We start from the raw sequence: 27932 nt of genomic DNA, 5'->3' as shown, positions 1-27932 counted from the left end.
ATGCAACGTGAGAAAGACGGACCAGGCCCTGCGGGGGGCCGGGGGGAGAGACAATGAGAAACGCCCCCCTCTGTGCTGGGGAGAGGAGCAAGGGACGCTTGGCAGAGACCCGCGGACGGAGGGAGGGCCGGGCCGGCACCCGCCCCTGCAGCTGCCCCCGGGGCCAGGAGGGAAAAGGCGGCTGAGCCAGGATGCCCGGATCCACGCGTGGCTCTCAGCCGTCCTGTGCCTCAGTTTCCCCACCCATGAGCAGTGTTTAGGCCGGGGCTGTTGGAAGGTCAGTGAGGGTTGGCTCAGCCCCTCGCAGGAGAATTATTCCCAGGGCCGCTGCGCTCTGAGCCTGGGAGGAGTGAGGAGACCTCGTGCGGGGCTCTGAGGGCTGTGGCCGGGGGCGGCAGCCGCCTGGGGACCCCGTGTCGGGCGGCCGGGCTGGGGCGTCCCTTCCCCGGAGTCCACACTTGACTCTGCACGTGCGAAACTGGGCCCTGGTTTTGCTGGGGCAGGTTTCAGCCTCTGCAGAGCCGGCTCACGGGTATGTGAAAGGAAATGGGGTGTCCTCGGGGACCGGGGCTGCTGCCACCCTGGCTTGTCCCCTGGCTGCTGGCTCAAGGCTGAGACACGCTGGTGGCCACGGCTCCCTCTTGTTCATGGTGCTCTGAGCTCTGGAGGAAAACCCCGTGGTGTCGGGAAGGTTGTCCTCACGCTCACGTGTGTGGAGTCAGGGCACCTGGGGTGCCATCCCCGGCTCAGAGCGATGAGGGGACACCCCCTCACCGGAGGCAGCCGCCCCACCCGCCGTGCCCGGCCGGTGCTTCCCAGCGTGGCGCCTGGGCCGCGGCCGGGCGAGTCCAGGTCGGGCCTTTCATCTCCGGCCACCGCAGGGCTCGGCGGGTTTCCTGGCGCTTCTGGCTCTGAGACTCAGCACGTGTCACTCGCCCTCCCTGAGCCTCAGTTTCTCTGTCTGTAAAATGGCTGTGATCGCGTCCAGCACCCACCGGCCGGGCCCCGCCCGCCCAGCCGAGCTTGCTCCTCACTTCTCCGTTTCCTTCCATTCTTGTGGCTCAAGCGAGGCCACCTCCACCAAGGGCTTTGGAAATTCCAGACAGGCGGCGTCCCTGGCGTCCCAGCCTGTGTCCCCAGGGCCAGCCCTTGGCCCCGTCCCCGCCTGCCCCTCCCATGCGAGCCCAAGGGCAGCCTGCTCAGACGAAGGGCTGGTCAGGACAGGCCCGCACCCCTCGGGGCAGCCGGCCACCTTTGCCTTCTTTGGTTGTCACTGGGGACTGGGGACTGGCCGCCCGCCCTGCTGCCAGACAGCGCGTTGACGGGTCCCACAGCTGCGGCCGCACGTGTGCCCGGCCGTCAGCCTCTGACAGGCGGGTGGAGGGGCCGGGCGGGTGCAGGAGGGAGCCGGGCGGCTGTGCTGAGGGACAGGTGCTGGGGCCTGGGTGGCTGCTGTGGCGGCTGCCCCCCCGCCCCCGCCCTCCCTGCGGGTCCCCGGAGCACAGAGCTGGTCCAAGCTCCTGCCTGGCGCCCCTGTCCCCCCCTGGGACGCTGGGACATCTGGAGCCTCTCCGGGCTTTTCTTACCCCCCGTGCAAGGTGGGGGTGGGAGATTAGGTGAGGTCTGTGCCGTACTTGGTGGGCGATGACGGGAAAAGTCATTTATTAATCACCACCTGGAGAGGCTGGGGGGCCGGCCCACGCCGGGTCTCTGCACCTGCTGACGGTGGTCACGGTGACAGTTAATGGGTATCACGCGCCCAGACGCTGGCCCCGTCTCCCCCCCCCCGGCCCGCACTGGGCCCCCACAGCTGTTAGGATGAGGGGCGTGTGGGGGTCACGGGCAGTGTGGGCTCTGCTCTGTCCTCATCACGGCCGGAGGGGTCTGAGCCGAGGCCCCCAGGTCTTCCCGGCCTGGCGCGACCCCCCGGCAGAGCACCCCAGACTCTCGGTGGGAGGCCGGGCTCCAGCCCCACTGGGCTCCCCGCACCGGGCAGGCGCCTGACACTCGCGTGAGCTGAGGCCACGTGGGAGCCGTGCTCAGCCTCGGGGCCTGACCACCGCCGTGTCCAGGTGGCGCTGACTGTTGGTGGCCACAGTCCGCGTGGCCAGGGCAGGAACGTCCTGAAATGGACCTTTCCCAGCCTTGGCTGAGCACACGTCTGACCGGGACAGGAGAGGGTTAAATAGAGGCGCACCCGCAACCCTGGGCGGATGCCTCTCCCGGGGGCGTTAGCGTCTGACAGCAGAGGACCCGGAACTGCCCCCTCAGGGCAGCAGCCCCGCCTGGGGACGTGTCGGGGATGGAGATCCCGGCCCGGCAGACCTGCCACGGGGACCGGGTGGGGAGGCGGCACCTGTCTGGGTGCACCAGGCCGGCACAGGCTGGGCACGGCACTGCTGTCTGGGGTGCTGCCGGCCCCCCGGCTGCAGGAAACACAGGCCTGGGGGCTCCCCCGTGTGGCCACACCCTGAGGGTGCCACCTGTCACCTGTCCCCTGCCGGCCGGGCCACCTGACATGGGCTGACCGAAGCCTGTGCGCTCAGACCCCAAACCAGGGCTGGGGGGACGTCTGGCCTCACCCTCGTCACCCTCCTCACCCTCCTCACCCTCTCTCTCTGCCCCCGGCCGGGCCACAGCTGACGGCAGGAGCAGGACGCAGCGATGCCCGACTCCCCCGCCGAGGTGAAGGCACAGCCCCGGGCCACGCCACCCGCCATGCCGCCTCCGCCACCCGCCGCCTCCCAGGGGGCCACACGGCCCCCGTCCTTCACACCACACACAGGTGAGTGAGCCCCACCCTGGGCAGGGGGACTGCCGCCCCCGGGGAGCCCCCGCGGGATGTGACATTCTGAACTCTCGGCCTGAACCAGTAAACGCCACCGTCCGGCCCCAGGAGGGAGCCGAGCTTTGGAGGTTCCGGCCCGGCCCTTGCACTCCGGGCCGCCTCCCGGACCTCTCCGGGCCTGGGGCCCTCGTCCACAGAGCAGGGCTGGCTCCTGCCTGCTGAGGGTGCCACCTGCCAACTCAGAGGGACAGGGACGTTCCCAGGTCACAGCAGGTTCCCTGAGTGTAGGCCCCGCGAGAGCCTCTGAGTCCAGGAGTCCCGCAGCCTCCACAAGGCTGAGGACCGGCCGAGCGCCGGGGCCCGTGGGTGACCCAGCCCTGGGCAGATGGGGCTGGGCCTGCCGGGTGCACTCAGCCGCTCCGGGTGGGCTTTCGGGGGCTCTGGGGCAGGCGCGGCTGGTTCTCCTGCACGGTCGCCCTCAGAGCACCTTTCCTTTTAGGCAAGAAGCTTGTGACCCAGAGACTTTGGGGTCTCAAGTGGTTGGGAAGAGGGAGCCCCCAGGCTTGGGCCGCTGTGGGGGACAGTGGTCCCTGCCCCTCAACGCCAGAGGCCGGGAGTGTGTCCTCAGTGTTCCTGGTGGTGATCGGGGGGTCCACGTGCCACCCCCACACACAGGAGCCAGAGCCTGGGCTCTGGAACCCAAATGAAGCCCCCCTCTGGGGAGGAGCCTCAAATTCCTCATCCTGGTGGGCCCTGGTCCTCCCCAGGCCAGGGAGGGCTGCTTCCTCAGCCCCCCGCCCCGCGGCTCTGCTGGAAGGTGGGCCAGGGTGGGCTGCGGTCTGCCCCAGGGCGGGCAGCCACCCTCCACCTGGATAGAGATGCCGGCTGTCGGATCAGGCAGTGGGTGCAGGGCCAGGTTGCCCGGTTGTGGGACGTGGGCTTTGAGCCGGGCTCCTCGGCTGGTGAGGGGGCCACGCCACCTGCCCCCAGGTGCGGCCGCCCGGAGGCAGGGACGTCTGGGAACGTGCCCAGTGCAGCGCCCGGCACATAGTAGGAGCCTGACGGCCCAACACCCCCTCCCTGCACCCTCAACTCGACCAGAAGCTTCCGGCTCTCTGCAGGGGCTGGTCCAAGCCAGGGCCCGCTGTGTGTGCAGACAGGAACAGCCCTGGCCCTCCTCCTACAGCCAGGACGGGGCTGTGGCCGCCGGACTCAGCACCCAGCGGTTCTGCAGGTCCTGGCGTCAGGGTCCTGTGTCTGCCCGCGCTGGCCACAGTGCTCTGGTGTGGAGGTTGGCTGAACTTTGTCACGTGGCAACAATGTGTCATTCTCACATGGCAACAATGTGTCATTCTCACGTGGCAATGTGTCGTTCTCACGTGGTAACGTGGTGTTCTCACGTGGCAACGTGGCCAGGCTGGGGTCACCCTTCCCTCTTGAGTCCTCACCGTGGGGCTGAACCGTGGGCATCTCTGTCCACTGAGCAGTGTCTGTCCACGTCCAGCCGCGTGGGCAGAGAGAGGGGCTGCGGCCCTGTGTCCCGTCCACCTGTCACCCCTCAGCGCGGTGGGGAGGGAGTTGGCCGTGAGGACAGCAGCTCCCGCGCCCGGGGCTGGGGGCACCGCCTGGGACAGTGACTCCCCCGGAATGTGCTTGGCCCCCTCGTCAGGGACAGAGAGACCATTCCGTGGTCTGCGTGGGCTCAGGGCCTGGTTGCTGACCGCCGTGGGTGCGTCTCCCCCGCCCCACCCACGGTGTCCCCCTGTCCCGAGAGCCCTGGACCAGGTGTTCCCGGTCGGGACCGGCTGAGACCTCCGGGGTTTGTTTCCGCGAGGCCTGAGAACAGACGTGCGGGCAGCCGGCGTGTGTGGCTCAGGGTCCCTCCTGCCCCCTCAGCGCTCACCCCCGTCGGGTCACATTCCTGGGGTGGAGGACCCGGCTCTATTTAAAGAACACGGAGCTTATGAAGACAAGACGTTTTCTCCTTTTCTAAGCCGACGCTTTGGTTCCATCGGGTTGGCAGGAACATCCGTCCCAGGCTCCAGCCGCCCCCCAGGTGGCCTCAGATTTGTTCCCTGATCCCCGGAAAGCCGGGTGGTTGACCACGTCCCCGCACCTGGCTGGTGGCCACCCTTGAGGAGGCCCCACAGCTCTGCTGGAGCTTCCCCGGGTATCGGCCTCCAAGCCGAGCTGACAAGAGACCGACCGTGAACCACAACTTGCTCACCACGGTCGTCCTTGTGCGGTGACTCCCCTGGGCTGTGGGGGACCATCGCAGTGTGGCTGGCGGGATTGGCAGGAGGCTGAGGGAAGAGAGGACTCTGGGAAGGGGCAGGGACCAGATCAGCTCCTCTAGGACTGGGCTCCATCCCACCTTGATTGCCCCTGTGCTGGGGGGCTCACTACCTTGCAGAGCTGCAGCCTGTGCCCCTGTGGCTTCCACCCACCCAGGTCAGACAAATCAAATCTTCCTTCCTGTTTGGGGCTTCCTCCTCGAAGCCTGCTCCACCCTAGGGTTCCTCCTAGAGACTCTAAGCCCTGAATCTCAAGTCACTTTTAAAACACACAGCTTGGGCTGCAGGTCCCTTGAGGATGGTGCCAATGAGTCGCTAGGCACCTTCTGGGAAGACGGTTTTAAAAAACCAACCCATGCTGGCCGGGCGCGGTGGCTCACGCCTGTAATCCCAGCGCTCTGGGAGGCCGAGGCGGGAGGATCCGCTTGAGCTCAGGAGTTCGAGACCACCCTGAGCAAGGGCGAGACCCTGTCTCCAATAGGAATGAAGACCACCCCACGCGACAGGGCAAAGGAGATGCCAAGATTTTTGCAGACACCTCAGTGAGCCCCCAGCCCAGCCCCGATATTTTACAGAAGGAAACTGAGGCCACAGCGGGGAGTGGAGGCCCCAGGTGGTGGCAGCGTCCGAGCCCCGAGACCGCTGCTGTGCCGAGGGCGGGGCCGCCTGCCCGGCCCCCGCTGACAGCCTGTTCTTATTTTGCTGCAGATCGAGAGGACGGGCCCACGCCGGCGCTGCCCCACGGCCGCTTCCACGGCTGCTTAAAGTGGTCAATGGTCTGTCTTTGTAAGTAACGCGCCAGGCACCACGGCCCTCCTCCCACCGCCTCGCGCCCACATGGCGTCCGCCACGCGAGTCCACAGGGGCAGGTCCAGGAGAGCAGAGCAGCAGGGCCCTGAGTCCACGGAGCCCGCGCCACGTGCTGTGGGGCCCCAGGCAGCTGGGCAGCCTCTCTGGGCGGCTCTTTCCTCAGCAGCACAGCAGGGCCAGTGAGGCCGATCCCAGAGCTCCGAGAGGTGGGAAGAGCCTGTGGCTCAGCCGTCCCGAGGGCAGACCCCAACCCACGTGGGGTCCCAGCTCCTACTCTTCCTGGTAGGGGGACCTTGGGCAGGTACGACCCCCTGTGCCTCAGTTTCCCCAGATGTAAAAAGGGAGTATTCTTGGCACTTAGTGCTGAGGGTGACACAGGTAGCCGGGAGGTGACACAGCGGAGGCCTGGCACACACTGGCACGCAGCGGACACTGGTCTCGAGGGACGTTCCATCGGAGTGCCTGGCCCACAGCGGGCGTTCAGGAAAGGGAAGCTCTCAAGGGGCAACACGCAGAATCTTTGCCAGCCGCGCGGTCACGCCACACTCGAGCCATCAGACGGGCGCTGGCACGGCACGGTGTGGCCTCGGCGTGGCTGCCGGGCTCTGAGAACGAGGACGACGCCCCTGCGCGTTGCTCGTGTGCTGAGGTGCTGTCCCTGTTGCTGTCCTCGTGCGGGGCCGTGGCGGCCGTGTGCTGGCATCTGGCACGCAGCCCTGGCCCGGGACTGTCGTCATCGGCCGTGTGGCTCTCTGGCGGTGACGGTCGATTCCCAGGTCCGGGGAGCTGCCCAGAGCCCCTTGGTGGGGGGGGTGCCCGCGGGGTCCGCTGTCCCAGCCCGACCCCTGCCAGGCCCTGCGGCTGGGGGAGCCGCGCGGCCGCTAGCGTGTGCCCCCAAACCTCAGCCCGGGACACGTGTGTGGTCTAACTTAGTAACACACCTGTTGCGGGAACCAAAGCACTTGTGCTGCGGCTATTTTCGGCGTCTCTTTAGCAAGTGCTGGGCCCGCCCGCGGGAGGGAGTCAGGCAGCAAGCGGCGAGCAGGCCGCCGGCAGCACCCGGCGCCCGGCAAGGCTGGTAAGCGAACCCAGGGAGGCCGGGCCTGGGCCGGCCAGGGGCTGGCGGTGGGGCCAGGCGGCATGGACGGTGGCGTGTCGTAGAGGCCGCTGGAAGGTCCAGACCCCTGGTGACCATCCAGGTTGGCCTTGAGAGGCGAGCCTCCCACTATGGGGACATCTCCCGTGGTGACAGGCCACCTCCCGGCCTGGCCGGGTGACAGTGAGTGGCTGTCCTCAGTGTTGACCGGGCATGTGTATCAGCGTCCACCGTGGGGTCGGCCAGAGCACGCCAGTGAGGGGAAGATTCGTGCCACAGGGGGGTCCTCCGGGCAGAGCCTAGAGGGGAGAGGACGCGGGGGAGCCGGGCAGTGTGGCGCCCCGTGGGGCCATCGCGGCTGCGTGTCCGTCTGAGCCCTGGGAACTTCCAAGATGGTTCAGACCAGGGGCACCAAACGGGTTTCCACTTGCACGTGCGTCTCAGGGGCAGCTGTGTTGAGAAGGATTCAGAGCCCCGGTAGCCCCTGGGTTCCTGTCCTTCAGCCTGTCTGTCAGGGGAGGCAGCTCACACGCTCAAGTTCTGTGCCAACCCCACCTTCAGCGGGGGGTCTCCAGAATCCTGCTCGGTGGGGGGCTCTCGTTACTGGGCACAGTCACCACATCCGCACATATAAAGCCAACTGGGCATCTCGGGGCCCTGGGGAGACACACGTGTGCAGCAAGACGGGACCGGGGTCCCCCTGGAACTCAGGGTGGGTTGAGGGACACTTGCAAATGAGGAAACTGAGGCCAGGCCCGAGTCCGACCCACACGGCACATCCGGGCCTGGCGGCAGGACCCTGCTCCTCACCTGGGCGGCCTCCCCGGGCCCTCGAGGGCAGCCTGCCTCGGCTTAACGTCCTCACGGCCTGAGGCATCCAGGAGCTCTGCGGGGCCCTGGGCCCTGCTACCCCTTGCTGTCCCGGTCTCTGCCCTGCAGCGGTGACAGCACGGCCCAGGGGAAAGGACGGCAGACCAGGGCCCTGCCCCAGGGAGGCCCCAACAGTGTCACGTCTGTCCCACCCTCGCCACTGTGACATCTGGGCTCGGCTTCTGCTGCACCCGGTGGCCAAGACCCCACTACAGTCGCTGGGTCTGTGGGGTGGCCATGGCGGGAGGTCGTGTCTCAGAGCCAGGCCACCGTGCTGGTCTTCTCCCGCCCCAGGGGAGGCGTGTGACAAAGCACGGTCTGCGAGTGTGCGGGGGGCAGCCCCGCAGCCCTGCCAGTGGGGAGCGGCATGTGCCGGTGGGTCCCGGACGCGGGAGCCCTGATGGCTTCTGGGGAAGGTGGGGCGGGGGGAGGCGGCGCAGCAGTCTAGCCTGAGGGTCCGGGCAGGAGGGCGTCTGGTGGGGGTGTGGGCCGGTCAGGAGCCACGGGGCGGGTCCCCTGGGCCTGCGGCGGGGGCAGAAGTGAGTCGACCCAGTGAGAGCCGCAGCTTGGGAGGCCGGCGAGCAGCGTTCCCCCCTCCGGATGGGCAGGGCAGGCCTGGCCCGGGCACCCAGGCCCCATGGAGTGGGGAGAGTGATCCGCTTCCCAGGTGTCCCCGGCACAGGCCCCGCCCAGGTGCCAGGACGTGGCTGGAGCCGCGGAGGAGCCGGGCCTGAGGGGGCTGCAGCGAGGGGGGAGAGCCGGGGCCATGGCAGAGAGCGACAGGCGTGTGTGCGTGGAGAGGGGTGCATGGCAGAGAGTGACAGGCGTGTGCGTGTGGAGAGGGGTGTGTGGCAGAGAGTGACAGGCGTGTGTGCGTGGAGAGGGGTGCGTGGCAGAGAGCGACAGGCGTGTGCGTGTGGAGAGGGGCCGTGGCAGAGTGACAGGCGTGTGCGCGTGGAGAGGGGCCGTGGCAGAGCGTGACAGGCGTGTGCGCGTGGAGAGGGGCCGTGGCAGAGCGTGACAGGCGTGTGCGTGTGGAGAGGGGCCGTGGAGTCAGGGCGGGGAGGGCTGGTTCCGGGAGCAGCGTGTGGCGAGTGTGTCCGTGCGCAGGAGGGTGCAGCTGGCTGGGCCAAGCGCCGCGGGCCGGGCTGAGGGGTGGGTGGCCAAGGGCCTCCCAGGGGCGTCCAGTCCCCTCCCCGCCACCAAGGGCCCTGGGAGCCCCGTGACCTCTGACCTACCTGCAGATGCTCCTGAGGCCGGGGCACGGGGTGCAGGCAGCCGGGTCACGAGACGGCTGCCCGGGCTCCCCGCCACAGGCACGGCCTTGGCCTCCGTCCCCCAAGGCTGAGGGCCGAGGACCTGACCCGAGACTCCACGGTGGCCTCAGGCCCCGGACGCCGACCCCGCGGGCAGGGCCAGGCAGGCTTGTCTCCGTGACCGGCAGGGCGGCCCCTGCAGCCCAACCATCAGCTGTCCCTCAGGTCACCTGCATGTCCTCAGCTCCCACCCACCAGGGCCTGTGTGCAGGGGCGTCTGCGTGTCCTTGGGTGTCCCAGCCCCCCTGCCGCTCTCTGAGCCCCTGAGCCGCTGCTCCGGGCTGGGGAGGCCCCCGGGGGTGCTCAGGGCTGTCGTGACAGAGGTGACGGTCCCCAGCCTTGGGGGGGGTGAACAACTTACTTCCTGAGTCCCTGCCGCCCCCGGAAAGGGGCATGTGAGCCAGCAGGTCCGAACGGGGGACACCGAGGCCAGTCGTGGGGCCTGGGGGTGAAAGGGCCTGACCTCGGCCCAGAGCAAGGCCAGGGCTGGTGCCAGGCCCGGAGGCCACACTCAGATCAAGGTCACTCCACAGCCACCACCAGTGCGCAGGTCCCTGGGGCCGCACAGCTGGGGAGCCTGGGGCCAGGGCGTCCCCTCCCTGGGTGCCAATGTCCTTGGTAGCCTGGCTGTGAGGACAGATGGGTGACATGCCCCAGGCACTGGGCACAGCGGCCCCATGAGGGCCTAGGACCCCACCGTCACCCTCGTCACCGCTGTCCCATGTCTTTTCATTGTCATCGTCACTGTCATCCTCGTGGCTGTTGTCATTTGGTTCTGTCACACCACTGCCAGCACTGTCACCCTCGGCCATGACACTCTGCGGTGCCTTGTCACTGCTGTCACTGCTGTGACACTGCGGTCACGGTCACGTGGCGTCACCGTGTCCAGGCCTTGCGCTCACGCCGCCCTCCCTCCCGCAGTGATGAACGGCAGCAGCCACTCACCGACAGCCGTCAACGGTGCCCCGTCCACGCCCAACGGCTGCAGCAATGGCCCGGCCACCTCGTCCACGGCCTCGCTGTCCACGCAGCACCTGCCCCCGGCCTGCGGGGCACGGCAGCTCAGCAAGCTCAAGCGCTTCCTCACCACGCTGCAGCAGTTCGGCAGCGACATCTCCCCCGACATCGGGGAGCGCGTGCGCACGCTGGTGCTGGGCCTGGTGGTGAGTCGGGGCCTCGGGACACGCGGGTTCCCGCGGGGACGGCCACGCCTGAGTGGGCTGCGTGCCGGTGGCCGGGGTGGACTCGCTCTCGCGCTGCCCGGCTCTCGGGCCACCCGCCCGCCCCCGCGCGGCCCCCAGGACGGCGCTGACGGGACGTGGGTCTTCTCCCCCAGAACTCGACGCTGACCATCGAGGAGTTTCATTCCAAGCTCCAGGAGGCCACGAACTTCCCGCTGCGGCCGTTTGTCATTCCCTTCCTGAAGGTAACGGCGGAAGCTCCCGGAAGGCCCCAGCCCATTCCCTGCCAGCGTCTGATGGGGCGTCGCTCTCGGTGGACCCAGGACCCTCGGGGCTCTGGTCTCCCGGGGAACGGTGCCGACCGGTCAGGGTGGTCCCCTGGGGAGGGCTGCAAACCGGTTGGCTGACGGGACCAGCCGGCCACCGGATCCAGCCTGTCGCGGCAGAACCCCCGGTTGGTTCTGTTATTGTCTTGTGACGCGCCAGGTACCGTAAGGCTCAGGGACGCAGCCGCGAGCAGGCAAAGCGCCTCCAGGAGCCGGCGTACAGGTGGGGGGAAGGCGAGCGGTCGGCAAGCTCTGCAGGACCTGGAGATGCGTGAGGCGCGTAGAAACATTCCCCAAGGCCTGAGGGGAGGGCGTGTGGTGGGGGCAGAGGAGCATGCGGCAGGGAGCTGGTGGGCAGCCTGGCAGCCGGCACAGAGTCCTCCGGGCGGCAGGAACAGCACGTGCAAAGGCCCTGAGGCAGGAGCTGCCCACTGAGGAACAGCGAGGCAGCCGGTGTGGCTGGAGCAGAGAGGCCGAGAGGGCCGTGGTGAGGGTGGGAGGCTGCGCCCCGGCGACAGGCAGGCGGGCGGCTGGGTGCGTGGTGGGCATGAAGAAGTGTCTGAGGAGGGGGTGGTGGGGCCCAGCTCGGAGGATGAGCCCCGGGCAGGGGTGGCGCCTGTGTGCTCAGCAGGGCGGGCTCTGGGCGCAGCCCGCACCCCCCAGGTGGAGTCTGCACTTGAGAAGGTGCCGGTGGTTTGTGCGCTCACAGGCGGGGCGGGCACAGGCGGAGTCCAGCCAGCGTGGTCCCTGCGCCCCCACGACGGTGGCAAGTCTCTGAGGGACGGGGTGACGCGTTCCCACGTGTATTTGGCCACCTGACCCTCCTCTGCTGAGCTGCTCCGAGGTCGGGTCCACGAGCATAACCGGGAGGAGCCGGCCCGGCCGCCCCAGGGCCACGCTGAGCACCACGGCCTCCCACAGCCCCGGGGGCGGCCGGGCTTCCTGCACCTTGAGGACCAACCACACCAGACAGTCCCCGTGTGAGCCTGTCCCTGCCACCCGGCAGCCACGGGTCAGGGCCACGCAAGTGCTCTGTGCCTCGGTTTCTGCAGCTGCAGCATGGGCGCCATGCTCAGCTCGCGGGAGGCCTGCGTGGGGGACGCGTGTACGAACTTGGCATGTTCTGTGCACGCCGGGCACCGTCGACACCCGGGCTTTAAGCATCCCTTAGAGCAGGAAGGCCCCAAAAGCTCCTGGGCAGCTCCTGGACCCCGCGCAGGGGGTGGCAAAGGCACCACCGCTGTTCCCGATCAGCAGCCGGGAGACTGAGTCCCGGAGCCGGGCTCACACCTGGTCTGTCCCGCTCCGGAGCCCACCGCCTTGGCAGGGCCCTACTGGTCCCCAGCCCTTCCAGTCCCTCACCAAGGGGGACCCCCACGTCACACCCACAGCCCGCCTCCTGCGGGGTTCCCACAGCTCGTCTGCGGATGAGGCAGGATCAGAGAGGTCAAGCGAGCCGCCCAAGGCCGCACAGCCCCTCGGTGGCGAAGCTGAGTGAGCCGTCTGCAGAGCCTGCGGTCAGGCAGGCTTTAGAGCAGGAGCTCAGAGCAGCAGAAACGTCACAAGTCCGGCTCAACCGGTGCCGTCTTTGTTGTCTTTGCAAATATTAACTTCCCTTGGCCTGAGGTCCCGTCTGTGAAGAGGGCAGTGTCAGACGGTGGCATTGGGGTCCAGGAGTATTTTGTGACCCGCTCAGTTTGTCCAGCTTTTTATTGGTGACACTCCGGGGGTGCACTGGGCTCCTGGGGACAGATGGTGGGGGCGGCTGCCTCAGAGGTGGCTTCGAGGTCGGGCTCCCACAGTCCTCACTGCTGTCTGTGCTGGGGGAGCTGCACGGTGGGGTCCCTGCAGCCCCTCCTGAGCCCGCCCCGGGCACGGCAGACGCTGGGGGAAGCCGCCCCACCCGCCAGCCCCCCGCCGCGGCCCCGGCTCCCAGCTGGCCCAAGCCGGCCAGGCATCCAGATGTTTCCACTGCCCTGACGGCGCCCAGCGGTGCCTGCCTGGCTGCGGGGAGGCCCTCCCGGGACCTCGTCCCAGCTCCCGCCCCTAACGCGTCCGACAGATGGCGGTTGGCCCGCGTTCAGCAGCCCAAATAGAAAACAGGCCTCCGCGCCCGGCTGCCGCTGGGCCGAGGGGCTGCGCTCACGGTGGCCGGGGAGGCTTGGCAGGAGGAGGCCGCCGTGGCAGCTTGGAGACGCAGGAGAGCGCTGGGGACTGTATTTATTTACAAATACTTGGAACCGCCGGCTCTCGCAGGCCGCCTGCCACCGGGCCCACGGCCAGTGCTCGGCCGCCCGCCCCCGGCGGCTCTGGGAAGACTTTGCAGAAGGCACGTGAGGAGCCCACGCGGGAGGCGGGTAGGTGCGGTGGCGAGCACAGGGTGTCAGAGGCGGGGGCCACATGCGGTCCTGTGCGCCGGGCAGTCCTTCACCCCCGTGCTGTCGTGCCCATCCCCCCAAACACGGCCAAGTCGCCACGGCGTTGCCGGTGGTGACGTCCACGTGGTCAGAGCGGCACTGTGCGGAGGGCGCTGACCCTCGCGGCCCAGCACCCGGCTTCCCGCAGGGCTGAGGCTGGGAGCCAGCAGGACGTGGACGAGGCAGGGCTGACTCTGGGGGTCCCATCAGTGCGTGTCGGGGTCCAGAGCCGAGGCCCTGCGAGCGGCCACGCTCGGGTTCCGCCCCCAGCTGGTTCATGCTGTTAGCTGTGTGCCCGGGGCTGCCTGCTGCCCCTCTCTGAGCCCCCGTGTCCTCCTCCGTGGCCTGGACGGCGTGGTGCCCGTGGGGAAGACTAGCACCTTCCTGCCACCATTGCGCCCTCGCCTTCCCCAGACGGCACCACGGGAGGGACTCGGTGACCTGGAAAAGCCCCCGCCTGGGAGACCAGAGTCTGGGCCTGGGTCCCCTGCACCCCAGATCGCTGTGCGGCCTGGCAAGACGCCGTCCTGCCTGGCCCTGCTGCCGGCCTCCCGCAGTGCCGTGGGGAAGGTCAGGCTCACACAGAGGCAAGGCTGGGACTCGGTGCCCCGTGCCCGGCGCCCAGCCTCCCTCCCCGCCCCCGCAGGCAAACCTGCCCCTGCTGCAGCGGGAACTCCTGCACTGCGCCCGCCTGGCCAAGCAGACGCCCGCCCAGTACCTGGCCCAGCACGAGCAGCTGCTGCTGGACGCCAGCGCCTGCTCCCCCACCCACTCCGCGGACCTCCTGCTGGACGTCAACGACAACGGCAAGAGGAGGACGCCTGACAGGTACCCGCCCCCGCCGGCTCCCTGCTCACCTCTCCAGAACCGCTGGGCCAGCGCTCGCCAGGCAGGCCTGTCCCGGGGCTGGGGGAGCTTGGGTCGAGACTGTCCTGCGTCCCAGGCAGGCGAGCCGACGTAGACCCTGAGCATCCAGGAGTCCGAGGTCCCCAGGCGGCGCCCTCTGTGCTGGCCACAGACATGCTGTCCCTGCCATCCCAGGGGTGGACGGGTGTCTCCTGCCACCCGGTCCTGCCACAGGAGGTCGGGCGTCGTGACCGCTGGGCCCAAGAGCAGGGGGTGGCTGGGCTGGGCGCCGGGAGCTGGTCTAATTCTCTGTGTCTGTCTCCCTCTACCCCCCTCTCTCACCCCACGCCTGTCTCCTCTCACCCCATGCCTGTCTCCCCTCCCACGCCCGTCTCCCCTCTCCCCACGCCCGGGCCTGTCCTGGAACCACTGCCCCGCCCCCACCTGCTCTTCGCGGTAGGACCAAAGAGAACGGGTCGGACCGCGACCCCCTGCTCCCCGAGCACCTCAGCAAGCGGCCGTGCACCCTGAGCCCCGCCCAGCGCTACAGCCCCAGCAACGGGCTGCCCCACCCCACGCCGCCCCTGCACTACCGCCTGGAGGACATGGCTGTGGCCCACCACTTCCGGGACCCCTACCGGCCCCCCGACCCCCGTGACCTGCGGGAGCGCCATCGGCACCTCGGTGAGCAGAGCGCCAGGGACAGGACACGTATGTGTCAGCAGGAACACACGTGTGCCCGTGTGTGCGGCTGAGTTGTGTGCGTGGGGACAGGGCACTGAAACTGGGGGACACCCTGCGCTGCCACCTGCCTTGTCCAGGGAGGGCAGGGAGCCCGCCTGGCTGGGCCTGTCCCAGCGCCTCTGTCTTGGGGGCAGCCTGACCTCCCGCCTTGCACCCCTTGGGGCCAGGTGGGTCATATGGCCCTCTGTGCCTCAGTTTGCTCCTCTGCCATCTGGTCAGCAGGGGAGTTAGCGGGGGGTGGGACGAGTGCACCGTGAGGCCCAGCCGTGATCAGTGAGAGAGAGGACATCTCTGGGCAGGGACATCCCCGCCACCCGGCTGCCCTGTGCCCTTCACTCGGTCCCCGGAGCCAGGGGGCGCGGTGCCAGTCAGCACACCTGATCACTGAGGCCCAGCAAGTACCGGTGACCTGCCCAGAGCTCTTAGCCACGTCTGCCTGACCTTCCGACCCTCCTCTGTGTGGGACCAAGGGACGGTCAGGCCCGGGACCCCCAGCGTGGTGACGGGGAGGCAGAGCCTGCAGGCCGCCCACGGGGAGCCGGCGGCAGGGTCAGCAGAGGCCTTGCCCTGAACAAGCCTGTCTCCCCACCCCCACCCTGCGGAAGCTTCCAGGGCCCAGGCCCAGGCAGCAGGTGACGGCGTCTGGCTGGCTGCAGCCGGGGTCAGGCAGGTGATAATTCCCACCCGCTTCTGCTAATGCAAAAATAAACGCCAGCTGTCGGGCCTCAGCCACCACTGCGGCTGCGGCATCCGCGAGGGCCCCAGCGCGGCAGGCGGCAGGGCAGTGCGGTGGGCATGAGCTGTGGCCGCCACCTCGGTCCCCGTCTGCAATGTGGGGAGCCGTTTCGGGTCTGGGGGCCAGGAGACCTTTAGGGGCCTAAGAAGTCCTGAACAGAGACTCAGCCCCCGGGAAGCTCCAGCGCCTGGTCAGCCAGCACAGGGTGGCGGCTGGGAGCACAGGGTGGCGGCTGGGAGCACCGACTGTTTCTGAGAAGCCCGGGAGGTGGGAGAGGCCATCATGGGCGCGGGGATGCAGCCGAAAGTCTCCTGCGGCTCAGTTTCCTGTCACCTGGGGGCGCCCCCTCCCCGCTTCAGTTCCTGGGTCCTGTTACAGCGAGAACCTTAGACAAGTTTAACGGGATTTAGCTGAGCTAAGAACTCTCAAACCGGGCAGTTTGGCCCCAGCGCAGGCTCCGCCTGGGGACAGGACGGAGCACAGCACGGGGCGGGGGCGGGACGGGACGGAGCACGGCGCGGGGCGGGGACGGGACGGAGCACGGCGCGGGGCGGGGACCGCACGGGACGGAGCGCGGCGCGGGGCGGGACGGGACGGAGCGCGGCGGGGGCGGGACGGGACGGAGCACGGCGCGGGGCGGGGGCGGGACGGGACGGAGTACGGCGCGGGGCGGGGCGGGACGGAGCACGGCGCGGGGCGGGGGCGGGACGGGACGGAGCACGGCGCGGGGCGGGGGCGGGACGGGACGGAGCACGGCGCGGGGCGGGGGCGGGGCGGGACGGAGCGGGGCGGGGGCGGGGCGGGACGGAGCACGGCGCGGGGCGGGGGCGGGACGGGACGGAGCACGGCGCGGGACGGGGACCGGACGGGACGCAGCGCGGCGCGGGGCGGGGGCGGGGCGGGACGGAGCGCGGCGCGGGGCGGGGGCGGGACGGGACGGAGCGCGGGGCGGGGGCGGGGCGGGACGGAGCGCGGCGCGGGGCGGAGACCGGACGGGACGGAGCGCGGCGCGGGGCGGGGCGGGACGGAGCACGGCGCGGGGCGGGGGCGGGGGCGGGGACCGGACGGGACGGAGCGCGGCGCGGGACGGGGACCGGACGGGACGGAGCACGGCGCGGGGCGGGGACCGGACGGGACGGAGCACGGCGCGGGGCAGCTGACCCGGCCAGCGCGGCATCTGCGAGTTTGAGTCTGTTGCCGCCAGCCGTGCGTGGCGGTTCGAGAGCGTCCTCCCGGCTGTCAGCTGCACGCCAGTTAGGGGGTTCCTCACGTAAGGGCTCCACACAGAGCCACCCGAGGCCACGTCTAGGGTGGCTGGGCCAGCGTCACCGGGCTGGGCCCACACCTGCCTCCATCACTCCCCACACGGTGACCCTGGGCAGAAGCGTCCCCCAACCCGCCTGGCTCTCCCGTCTGTAAAAGGCAATGGGACAGAACCTTCCATGGGGCTGACCCGGGATGAGCACGTGAAGCTGTCCTCGCGGGGCGCAGGCACAGTAACTCACAGGTGTCCTGCAAGTGCCCTAAATCAGCCTGGGCTCTTCCCCCAACTTGCTTCCTGAGTCTTTTCACAGCCCCAGGAGGTAGGCAGAGCAGGGAAACTGAGGCACAGAGCTGTGAGATGAGAGCCCAGAGCCCCCTAGGTAACAAGTGACTGCCCCTACCCTGGCTCTGAGCCCACTGTCGAGCTGGAGGTGTGGCCCAGGGACAGCATGTGGCCTGGGAGAACAGGGCGGAGCCTGCAGTGTGGGTGGGGCCTGAGAGTAGGGTGTAGCCTGGATGTGGGTGGGGCCTGAGAGCAGGGTGCATCCTGGGTGTGGGTGGGGCCTGAGGGAGCAGGGTGGAGTCTGGGGTGTGGGTGGGGCCTGAGCAGGGTGCAGCCTGGGTGGGGGTGGGGTCTGAGAGCAGGGTGGAGCCTGGGGTGTGGGTGGGGCCTGAGAGCAGGGTGGAGTCTGGGGTGTGGGTGGGGTCTGAGAGCAGGGTGGAGCCTGGGGTGTGGGTGGGGCCTGAGAGCAGGGTGGAGCCTGGGGTGTGGGTGGGGTCTGAGAGCAGGGTGGAGCCTGGGGTGTGGGTGGGGCCTGAGAGCAGGGTGGAGCCTGGGGTGTGGGTGGGGCCTGAGAGCAGGGTGCAGCCTGGGTGTGGGTGGGGCCTGAGGGAACAGGGTGGAGCCTGGGGTATGGGTGGGGCCTGAGATCAGGGTGCAGCCTGGTGTGGGTGGGGCCTGAGAACAGGGTGGACCCTGGGGTGTGGGTGGAGCCTGAGAACAGGGTGCAGCCTGGGTGTGGGTGGGGCCTGAGGGAACAGGGTGGAGCCTGGGGTATGGGTGGGGCCTGAGATCAGGGTGCAGCCTGGTGTGGGTGGGGCCTGAGAACAGGGTGGAGCCTGGGGTGTGGGTGGAGCCTGAGAGCAGGGTGCAGCCTGGGTGTGGGTGGGGCCTGAGGGAACAGGGTGGAGCCTGGGGTGTGGGTGGGGCCTGAGAGAAGGGTGGAGCCTGGGGTGTGGGTGGGGCCTGAGAGCAGGGTGCATCCTGGGTGTGGGTGGGGCCTGAGAGCAGGGTGCAGCCTGGTGTGGGTGGGGCCTGAAGGAACAGGGTGGAGCCTGGGGTATGGGTGGGGCCTGAGAGCAGGGTGCAGCCTGGTATGGGTGGGGCCTGAGAACAGGGTGGAGCCTGGGGTGTGGGTGGGGCCTGAGAGAAGGGTGGAGCCTGGGATGTGGGTGGGGCCTGAGAGCAGGGTGCAGCCTGGGTGTGGGTGGGGCCTGAGAGCAGTGTGCAGCCTGGGTGTGGGTGGGGCCTGAGAGCAGTGTGCAGCCTGGGTGTGGGTGGGGCCTGAGGGAGCAGGGTGGAGTCTGGGGTGTGGGTGGGGCCTGAGAGCAGTGTGCAGCCTGGGTGTGGGTGGGGCCTGAGAGCAGGGTGCACCTGGTATGGGTGGGGCCTGAGAGCAGGGTGCAGCCTGGGTGTGGGTGGGGCCTGAAGGAGTAGGGTGGAGTCTGGGGTGTGGGTGGGGCCTGAGAGCAGGGTGCAGCCTAGTATGGGTGGGGCCTGAGGGAACAGGGTGGAGCCTGGGTATGGGTGGGGCCTGAGGGAACAGGGTGGAGCCTGGGTATGGGTGGGGCCTGAGAGCAGGGCGGAGCCTGGGGAGTGGGGAGCGGCCTTGGAGGGGGCCTCGGAGAACAGGGTGGAGCTGGGAGAACAGGGTGGAGCCTGGGTGTGTGTGGGTGGAGCCCAGGAAAACATGGCGGATCCTGGGATGTGGGCAGGGCCTGGGAGAACAGGGTAGAGGCTGGGGTGGGCAGAGCCTTGGTGGGCGGGGCCTGGTGTGGGCGGGGCCTAAGCACGCCCACCCCTCCTGCCGCAGTGCCTGGGTCCCGGCAGGAGGAAGTGATCGACCACAGGCTCACAGAGCGCGAGTGGGCGGAAGAGTGGAAGCACCTCAACAACGTGAGTGTCGAGGCGGGAGCCTGGGGGCCGCAGCTGCTCCCAGGGGCTCTGCCCCACCATGGAGCCTGGGACTGCTGGGGGCTGCAGGGCTGCGTGGGGGGGTCCCCTACGCTCAGCTGCCCCTGTCTGTCCTGCCCCCCACCTTCCTGCCACCTGCCCTTCACCTGGGCCCCGGATGTCGCCAGGCCTGTGCAAGGCATTGTGGGAGGAGCAGGAAGCAGGCCCAGCCTCCCTGCACGGCACTTCTGCTCGGTGGCTCTTCCCAGAGCAGCAAGTTTGGGGAAGAGCAGTTCTGGGGCCTCTCTGGGGCAGGGCACCGGAGCCCCTGGTTTGGGGATGGGTGGGCTGCGTCCTGAGGTGCCCCTGCCCTCGTGGGCGCTGGGCCGGCCGGGCCTGCGGCACAGGGGTCCGTATGGTTCCTCCTGGGCCTGCCGAGGCGCTGAAGGCCGCCCGCCTGCCCGCAGCTCCTGAACTGCATCATGGACATGGTGGAGAAGACGCGGCGCTCGCTCACGGTGCTGCGCCGGTGCCAGGAGGCCGACCGCGAGGAGCTCAACCACTGGGTCCGGCGCTACAGCGACGCCGAGGACGTGAAGAAGGGCCCTGCGCTCGCCGCCGCCCGGCCCCTCAGCAGCTCCGCCGGCCCCGAAGGGTCTCAGCTAGGTGGGCACCGAGGGCGGGAGGCCAGGCAGGGGTGGGGTGCCCTGCACAGGTGCCTGGGCCGACGCCTTGATAAAACATGAAGCGAAACAGTTTCACTTGAAAAAAAGCACCTTTTCCACTGTGCACAAAAACAGCACCTGGCCTGCTAGGAAGCCCAGAGCTCAGGGGTCTGGCGGGTCAGAGGCTCAGAGCTAGGGGGCCCCCGAGTGTCCGTGTTCATCCACCTCGATGATGAGAAAACAAAAGGGGTGCAGGACACGCCCAGCTCCCAGCCCAAGTCCAGGCCCGGGGACTCCAGAGGGTCCCCCTGCCCGAGCACTGTCCTGCCCGCCTTGGAGACAGATGCAGGCTCTCCACCAGGCCACCTGGTGTTCCTCAGCCAGGCAAGCACACACACCCACCCTCGGGACCCAGCCAGGAGCAATGGGACCCCCAGCGTGAGGGGGGCGGCCGACTGGCCCCGTCCTGTGCATGACGCCGGCCCCCCCACGTTTCAGATGTCCACCGGGAGTTCATGCCTAGGACCCTCTCTGGCTACATGCCTGAGGACATCTGGAGGAAGGCCGGTGAGTGGGGACGGCCCAGGGGAGCAGAGCTGGGGGGCCAGGGCCCCCGATACCCCTTGCCAGCTCGGCCTACTAGGAGCTTCCGTGTGCACCTGGGGCTCAGCTGGGCTCTGGCACACGGCAGAGCTCACAGGGCTTGGACTTCCTGCCGGGAGGACTTGCAGAAGGGGTCAGAGCAGCACTTGCAATAGCACCGTGGGGACCAGGCTTTGGGGGAGGGGCCGAGGCCCAGTGGGCTCTGTGGGCAGCGAGGGGGACAGGCGCCCGCGGGGTGGGTAGTGGGGAGAGGAGGGGGACCCAGGCCGGCTTTGATCTGTGTGTGGATTCAACGCCAGGTGTGAGGAAGGGAGAGAACTTCAGAGTCTCAAAAGCAGAGAATGGAGGGTCCCACCTGGAGGCGGGGGCAGGGATGGCAGACAGGCGGAGGCTGGGCGTGGAGACAGGCCTGGACCCCAGCCTGGACGGGAGGGTGGGGTCCTCCCTTGCCTGGCCTGTCCCCTTCCTTCCCTCTGGCCCTGTGGCAGGGCCTTGCGGGACCCTTGCTAACAAACGTCCAGCCTGGACGGTGACCTTGAGCCAGTATCTGTCGGCTGCTGCCAGGTCCTGGGGCTCCAGCCAGGCCTGCCTGCGGCTCTGGCTCCGCACACCTCCTGCTTGTGGACGGCCCAGAGAGGAGGCCCAGGGGCTGTCTCCACCCCTTGAATAGGACCCTGTCTAATCCCACCCCAGCGCCAGGGCTGATTCTCACACCGCCCTGTAATACTGCTCTGGGGGGGACCCGTCCGTCACCCTCCAGGGGCACCAGCACACGCTAGCACTCGGGAACTTCAGTGGAGGGCGAGCTTTGGAAGTGTCATCGCATGCTGCTGCTACACACGTGTGCCGAGGATGTGTGTGTTTACCTGCACGTGCTTGTCTGCACAGGCTAAGGCCACTGGCGTGTGCCTGCGTGTGCACACAGCCCCTGCCCCTAGGCTGTGGCCGGGGAGGCCCACGCCCCTGTCTGGGCCAGCCCATGTGACCGCCGGTGTCCCCGCGTGTCCCCGCAGAGGAGGCTGTGAACGAGGTGAAGCGGCAGGCCATGTCGGAGCTGCAGAAGGCCGTGTCGGACGCCGAGCGCAAGGCCCACGAGCTCATCTCCACAGAGCGCGCCAAGATGGAGCGGGCCCTGGCCGAGGCCAGGCGGCAGGCCTCCGAGGACGCCCTGACCGTGGTCAACCAGCAGGAGGACTCCAGCGAGGTAGGGCCGCCCGGCGTCCCGCACCGCCCAGGGCCACCCTGGTGAGCGCTCCAAGCCTCCGCGTGGCTGTCAGCATGGTTGCCGTGGGTACCACGCAGCAAACACACTGTCCCTGCCGCACAGAGACCCCGCACGGCCTGGCGTGGTGTCCTGGGGGCGTCCCTGTCCTGCAGATGCAGAAACTGAGGGCTCGGGAGGGTCAGTGGCTTGTCGGAGGTCACGGCCTTGGGAAGTGGCAGGGCCATGACTCAACCCCAGGGCGGCTGGTGCTGAAGCCCAGGTTCTTCTCTGACCTGTGAAAGCAGGTGGCCCAGGGGCTCCCAAAGCGCCCGGCTCACTCCTCAATGGCACGAGCAGGTGCTCAGGGAGCGGGACAGGCATGAGGGGCGACATCCTGCCCGTGCCGGGGCGTCTGGGGGGCCGGGCTCTGTCCAGCCGGGTGGGTGCGGGACCCTCTGCAACCCAAGAAGAACGGGGATGGCTGAGAAGTGGGAGAGGGAGAGCCCCTTCCAGGGAAGTCCCGGGAGTGTCCTCGGAGAAGGGGCGGCCTCCAGCGCCCCCGTGCCTCCGCGTCTGGGTGGGCTGGAGTCCCGGGTGCGGGCGTGGGAAGCCATCGCTCGGAAACGGCCCAGTGAGTCGTCGCGTCTTGTGAGTGGCCACGGCCCGTGGCACTGGGGGTCTCTCTCATCTCGCCGGGGCACAGCGTGGCTGGGTCCGAGTGGCTTTGTCTGGGGTGTATTCTGGGGATGTGGCCAGCCCTGGCCCACCCCTGACCATCCCCTCTGCCCCCTCCAGAGCTGCTGGAACTGCGGGCGCAAGGCCAGCGAGACATGCAGCGGCTGCAACGCGGCGCGCTACTGCGGCTCCTTCTGCCAGCACAAGGACTGGGAGAAGCACCACCACGTCTGCGGCCAGAGCCTGCAGGGCCCCGGGGCCGCGGTGGCCGACCCGGTGCCTGGACAGCCCGAGGCCAGCACCAGCCTGGACCCCTCCCTGCCCGTGGGCGCTGCCAGTCCCAGCGAGGCCGGCTCTGCGGGGCCCTCCCGCCCCGGCTCCCCCGGCCCACTGGACGCCGTGCCCCGCTGACCCCTCCCGGCCCCCGGCCTGCTGGACACAGCACCCGCCAAGCCCACCCAGCCCGGCCCTGGGGAGCCGGCCGATCGGAGTCACTGCTGCTACTGCCTCTCTCCAAAGGAAGACACCGAACCAACAAAACCTGCGTTCAATGCAACTCCTCGGCTGCCTGACAGCGCACGCAACGACCTCCCGACCGACAGCCCCTCTCTTCGCAAGCGTCCTCGGAAACCTCCGACTGAGCTGGAGATGGCCGGGCGCGTGCCGCAGGCGTGACGGCTCTGCGCACGCTCACGCCCTGTCGCTCCCGTTTTCCTACCTGTGTGACTGCCACACGTTTCCTCTTGAATGAAAAAATCTAACTGGAGGCTTCTATTTTCGGCGAAGAGTTTTCGGGGGTTTTGTTTTGTTGGCAAAAGAGCTACTCAGATAAACGGACAAAGAAAACTGTGGGGTCCCTCCTTCCCGATTCAAAGGGGAAAAAGAAAACTGTTATTTTGTAGCCGGAGACCTGGACACGGCGCCGCGCACCCGAACCTCCCCGGGGCGCGTGGCGGACGCAGTGAAGACGGTAGGAAAGATTGCGGTTTCCGACTCAAGAAGCATTTTTAGTTCCAGATTTTCTTTTTCCTTTAAGGTTAAACTCTTTGGCTTTAAGTAAAAATCCAAAAAGTTTTTTAAAAAAAAGCAAAGGAAGCACACCTGCAACTACCTTGCTAGCTAGCCACCCAAGGATGCCGGACTCACCTCGCCGCAAAGACCACCCAAAAAGCAAACACAGGAAGTCGAGATCCAAAACGTCTCTGTCACTGCCAAAGTATCTTTTCACTGTTTCCCTCCTCCCTTGGGTTTGTTTGGATGTTGGTCTCTTTCTTTTATTTTGTTTCGATTTTGCTCGTGGTGTGTTGGGACGTTGGCGTCTGGAGGGTTCGTACCCGACAAGAAGCAACTTCCGTTTCCTTGTGGCGATTCTGCCACGCGGCACCACATGTGCCCGCGTGTCCCCGTGTGTGGGGGGGAGACCCCTCCGTCTGTCCTCACGCCCTCTGTGACTTTTCATGTTTCATTTTTCCACTCGTGGAAAAGAAGTGCTGAAGTTTTCCTCCCAGAGAGAGCAAAATTCCGAAACAAACTGTGACAATCTTTTGGGCTGATTCTTCCCCGCTCTGCAAGGCAGGAGGAGATGGCGGCCTCTCTGTGTCCTCCTCTACCTCTGTCCCTCCGCTGCCGCCGGGCCCCGCCCCGCCCTCGCCACCCGGCCGGCGTCTGACCGCGGCCACTGTCCTCCTTCCAAACCTCTGCAGAAGAACAGAAGTACGGAAGGCCAGCCGTCTCCCGGCCGGCGAGGACCGAGGGGCGTGCGGAACCTTGGCGCCTGTCCAGGTGCTCTTCCGGGCGACCGCCTCCTGCCCTGGGTGTGTCAGGTGACACTAGTCCCCCGACGTTGTCCCTGCCCACCCTCCCTCCCCCGCCTGCCTCCCTCCACGATGCCAAGGAGGAAATGAAGGGATGAAGTTCACGCTCGCACCGAGCAGAAGCCCTGGCAGTTCTGTGCGTGCGAAACGGTCCCGGACCCAGTGCAATACGCGTGACCAGCTACTGACCCGGCCCCCGCAGCCCCGCGCCGGCCGGGAGTCCCTGGGGTGCGTTACTGTGAATGTACATAGTCTCCGTCCGCAGAGGCCCAAATGCTGATGCTCATGATGATGATGAAGAGATGTTTGCCAAATAAAAAAAAAAAAAAAAAAAAGAAACCGCAAAGTATGTGAAGTTTAGGAGGTAGATTTTCAAAGAAGTCTGAACTGTGTTCCTGTGGGAGCCGTGGTTTGTCTGGTGGTTGTTTTTTCACCGTTGTAAAAATTCTCCCTTTGAGCGTCTCGCGGAAGGACCCCATCGGGTCGGCACCAGCCGGCGCTGTCGGAACCAGGCCCGGCCGCGGGAGCCTCACGCCGACAGCCGAGACAGAGACCTGGCCCTCCCGGGAGTCCCTGGCCCCGGCGCCCCCTCCGTGCCCGCCGAGCTCCCGGGGGTTTGCCTCTGTGGGTTTCGGAGCAGCAAGGACCGGTCTGGGGCCCTGGCTCTCGGGTAAACAGCGGGAGGCCGCCTGCAGCCACTGCGGTGTGGACGTGCCTGTGCCCACGGAGACCCACCTTCCTCCCAGCGTCCCCGACCGTCCCCGTACCCTTCCAGGGGGCAGGGCAGTTGGCCACAGGCGTTGAGCACCACCGAGGAGCACAGTCGGGTGCTCAGAGGTCGTGCGGTCCCCCTGGCTGCGCTGGTGAACGGAGGCCTCTGGAGAGCACCTGGCCCTCAGGTGAGGGGACCCGGGGCGGCTTCCCTGGTGACTCAAGTCCCCCGACGTCACGGCCCGCTCAGGGGGCGAGTCCCGGAGATTCACGCGTCTGCTTTGCGGGAAAAGCCACCCCTTGTCCCTCTCAGCTCACCGGGTCCCTCCGTGGGGACAACAGGTGGAGCGGGGACAGTGTCACGGACTACAAGGCTGCCGGGGGGCGGGCCCTCCCACGCCAGCTGCTGGGAAGAGGCCGTCCCCACCCCGACTACTAAGTGCCGATTGCCCAGGTGACTGCCACCCGCGCCAAGGACACCACCGGCCGGACCCTGGAAACCTGTGAGGGGCCGGCCAGAGCCCGCAGCTGAGAGCTGCACAGAACTGGGTCGGCAACGAGAGGGGGTGGGGGGCTTGCAGTGGGGAAACTGAGGCCTGGAGGCCGCAGGAGGGACGTCCTGCAGTGCGCCATGTCAGGGTGGCTGGGGGGGACCAGGCACGTGAAGCGAGGAGCCCCTCCCGCCCAGGGGCTCCGGGCAAGGCCCCGGCCCCACCTCACGCTGGGAGCGGCCTATCGGTCTCTGTGCTCAGGCCAAAGACCTCACGGTGGAACCAAATTCGGGGTCCTTAGCTTTGGGGAGGGGAGGGGACAGGCGGCATGTTTGCATTAGGACTTGTCCGACTGGTGGACGTACATGCGTGTGCTCGTGGGTTCGACCTGTGGTCTGCGCCTGGGGCCAGCTGCCTTCCTGCTGCGGGGCAAGGAGGGGCCACACCTGGGTGGGAGAGCCGCCCCGTCGCTGCCTCCTGCCTGGGGCCCACCTGCCCGGCCACCCCCATGAGTTCCGCGGGACGCGGCTGCCCACACAGCCTCCCCAAACCCCAGACCAAAACCTCAGCTTTACCTCCTGCTCTGAGGCCAGAGCCGCGAGGAGGCCCCTCAGCCTGTCCCACCCGGCCCTCCTGTCCCACCCGGCCCAGACCCGCCTTCCTCCGTCCTGGCAGTGCCTGGCAGACGTTCTTCCTGCCACCCACCCAGGGGCTCCGTCCAGGCCAGTCTTCCGACCTGAGCTCAGGCAGGGCCAGGGTCTCCCAGGCCACACCCAGACACAGGGTGGGGGTGGGGTGGCTGGACACACCCCGTCCCCAGGCAAGACAGCCACCCCCTCCCCTCCTCGTCCTGAGGCCTGGCCCACCCCCCGCCCACCCAGGACTGACTGCTCTCCCATCTTGCACACTCCGACCCACCCCGGCCCTGGCTTCCGCCTGTGCACTCAGGCCTCCGTCCCAGCCACCACGCCAGCCCACGCGTGTGCATCTGCGTCCTCCCGGCTGCACACAGCATCCCTCACCCAGCCCCCCCACCCCTCCATCCCTGGACCTAGGGCAGGGTCGCCAGCTGCCGCCATGTGCTGGTCACAGGGCCACTCCGGGTCCTGCCGGGCCTTGACCATGTGCTAGCGGAGCTGCCTGTGGGGATGACGACCCCTGCGGTCCCCGGCCGCGGTCAGGCCTTCGCCAAACACCTGCAGGGACAGACCAGTTCCCACTGCAGGCCTTGCGGGCAGGTTGGACCAGGGGCCTAGCAACAGCTCCAGCCAATCCGGGCCCGCCTGGAGGGAGCGGGGGCCGGGGGCCAGGACTGCCCTGGGCGCCGGCCACACACCTGCTTGGGGCACTGTGACCGAGGCTGCCAGGGTGTACACATTCCCTGGCAGGTCCTCGACACTGCAGGGCCGGCCACCCTCTCTGCCTCCTGGTCTCCAGGGGTCAGTGCCTGGAGGAGGCGTCCCAGGAAGGGAGGGAGCCGGTGCTGGCTTCCCCCCCAGCACCAGCACTCCCGGAGCCCTGCTCCTCCTGGTCCTGGGGTCCCAGATGACTCAGAGTTGAGCCCTGCAGATCTGAGCTCGGGGACATCTCGGGGACAGGCCTGCCCAGCTGCTCTGCAGACCCGCAAGGCCCGCCCCCTCCCGCACCTTCAGGGCGGGGCCGGGAGGGGAAGACACGGGAGGGGCAGAGGCGGCTGCACCCCAGGGGACCACCTGCCCGTGCAGGTGCCTCACGATGAGGCCGGGCGGCTGGCGCTGGTCACACCCCGCACTGTCTCCTAGAGCTCCTGGGTGACAGAGTCGACATCGGTACTCAAAGTGAAGCCGATTTTTAAATATTTAAGTGAAGGCAGCGGGCACCTTGCCGCCCGCTGGACGAGGGGCCCACGCTCACCTGCAAGGGCAGGGGGTCGGGCAGGGGTCAGGCCAGGGGGCCGGCCACCGCCGCGCACAGCCTGGTGGGAAAGGGCTTCTCCCCTACTTCCTCCTCTTTTCTGTAAACATCTCCAAAGGGGCCGAACTGCTAGTCGGGTCGTTTCCCGTCCGGGGTCTCCGTGGGAGCCGCACCTGCAGCCGCCCGTGCAGGTGTCATGGGTGTGGCCCCCGAGGTACTGTACCTGTGCCCTGTGGACGCATAAGACGTGTATCAGCTTCCCTGTCTCTGTGGAATAAAGCGAGCGTTTGCTACCCTATGGCTCTGCCCTCCTTGGGTCCCCAGCAACTGCCGGCCTCGTGTCACACTCACATACATCCGTGCTGCACCATGTGCGTGCGGGGCAGGCCCCCCACCACTGCCCCTCTGGGGGGATGAACATGTCCCCTGGGGCTGGGGTCACGCACAGGGCAGGAGCCGCACACGGACTCCAGCAGTTCTGGGCAGCGAGGGCGGCCTTTGAGGGCTGGGCCTGCGGAGACATCAGGATGACCTCAGACCCAGGAGGTGACCCTGATGGCTGCCCAGGCCTGACCGTGCTGCAGCCACGGCCCACGGTGAAGCCACGACGAGGAGGGACTGTGGGGACAGGGGACCCACAGGGACACACGGCCTTGGGTGGACGACGTGGGAGGGGAAGCCTGGTCGCTCTGTGCAGCCGGGGCGCGGCTGGAGTATTTCAGCCCGAGTCGGCACCAGGCGCTGGCCCTTGGCGCTGGCGGCCCCCAGAGGTCGGGGCTGTTACTGATACGCAGGCCCAGGCTTGGAACATGCTGTATTTTGAAAAGCGTCACTGGAAAAGTCAGCGCAGGGCGCGCCTGTCCCCGTGCCAGGCCAGGCTGGCGGGAGCCCCGGCTGGGCCTGGTGTCACCTTCTCAGGACAGCAGGGGCATGATGAGGTTTTTCCATTGCCGGGGTCTGAGCGCAGAGCGGGGCTGGCCGGGGCACAGCCCGCTGGGGTCCGCGGCCCACGTGGA

General features: G+C 68.2%; 1 protein-coding gene across 2 annotated transcripts; it reads left to right on the top strand.

Moving 5' to 3' along the window:
• Positions 1-2649: 2649 nt before the first annotated feature.
• CBFA2T3 (CBFA2/RUNX1 partner transcriptional co-repressor 3) lies at positions 2650-27210 on the top strand. Of its 2 annotated transcripts, XM_045533828.1 has the most exons (11): positions 2650-2785; positions 5791-5868; positions 10096-10337; positions 10511-10600; positions 13745-13926; positions 14405-14628; positions 18781-18863; positions 19328-19526; positions 20024-20092; positions 21142-21332; positions 22128-27210. In XM_045533828.1, exons 1-11 carry the CDS (start codon positions 2665-2667, stop codon positions 22416-22418), a joined length of 1770 nt encoding a protein of 589 aa, XP_045389784.1. In that variant the 5' UTR covers positions 2650-2664; the 3' UTR covers positions 22419-27210. The 2 variants fall into 2 exon arrangements, with proteins under 2 accessions (XP_045389784.1, XP_045389785.1); XM_045533829.1 differs by lacking the exon at positions 5791-5868.
• The last annotated feature ends 722 nt before the right edge of the window (positions 27211-27932 follow it).

Source organism: Lemur catta, chromosome 20 (assembly GCF_020740605.2).
Source record: "Lemur catta isolate mLemCat1 chromosome 20, mLemCat1.pri, whole genome shotgun sequence".
Taxonomy (NCBI): Eukaryota; Metazoa; Chordata; class Mammalia; order Primates; family Lemuridae; genus Lemur; species Lemur catta.
This window is presented reverse-complemented; position numbering and strand designations above follow the sequence as displayed.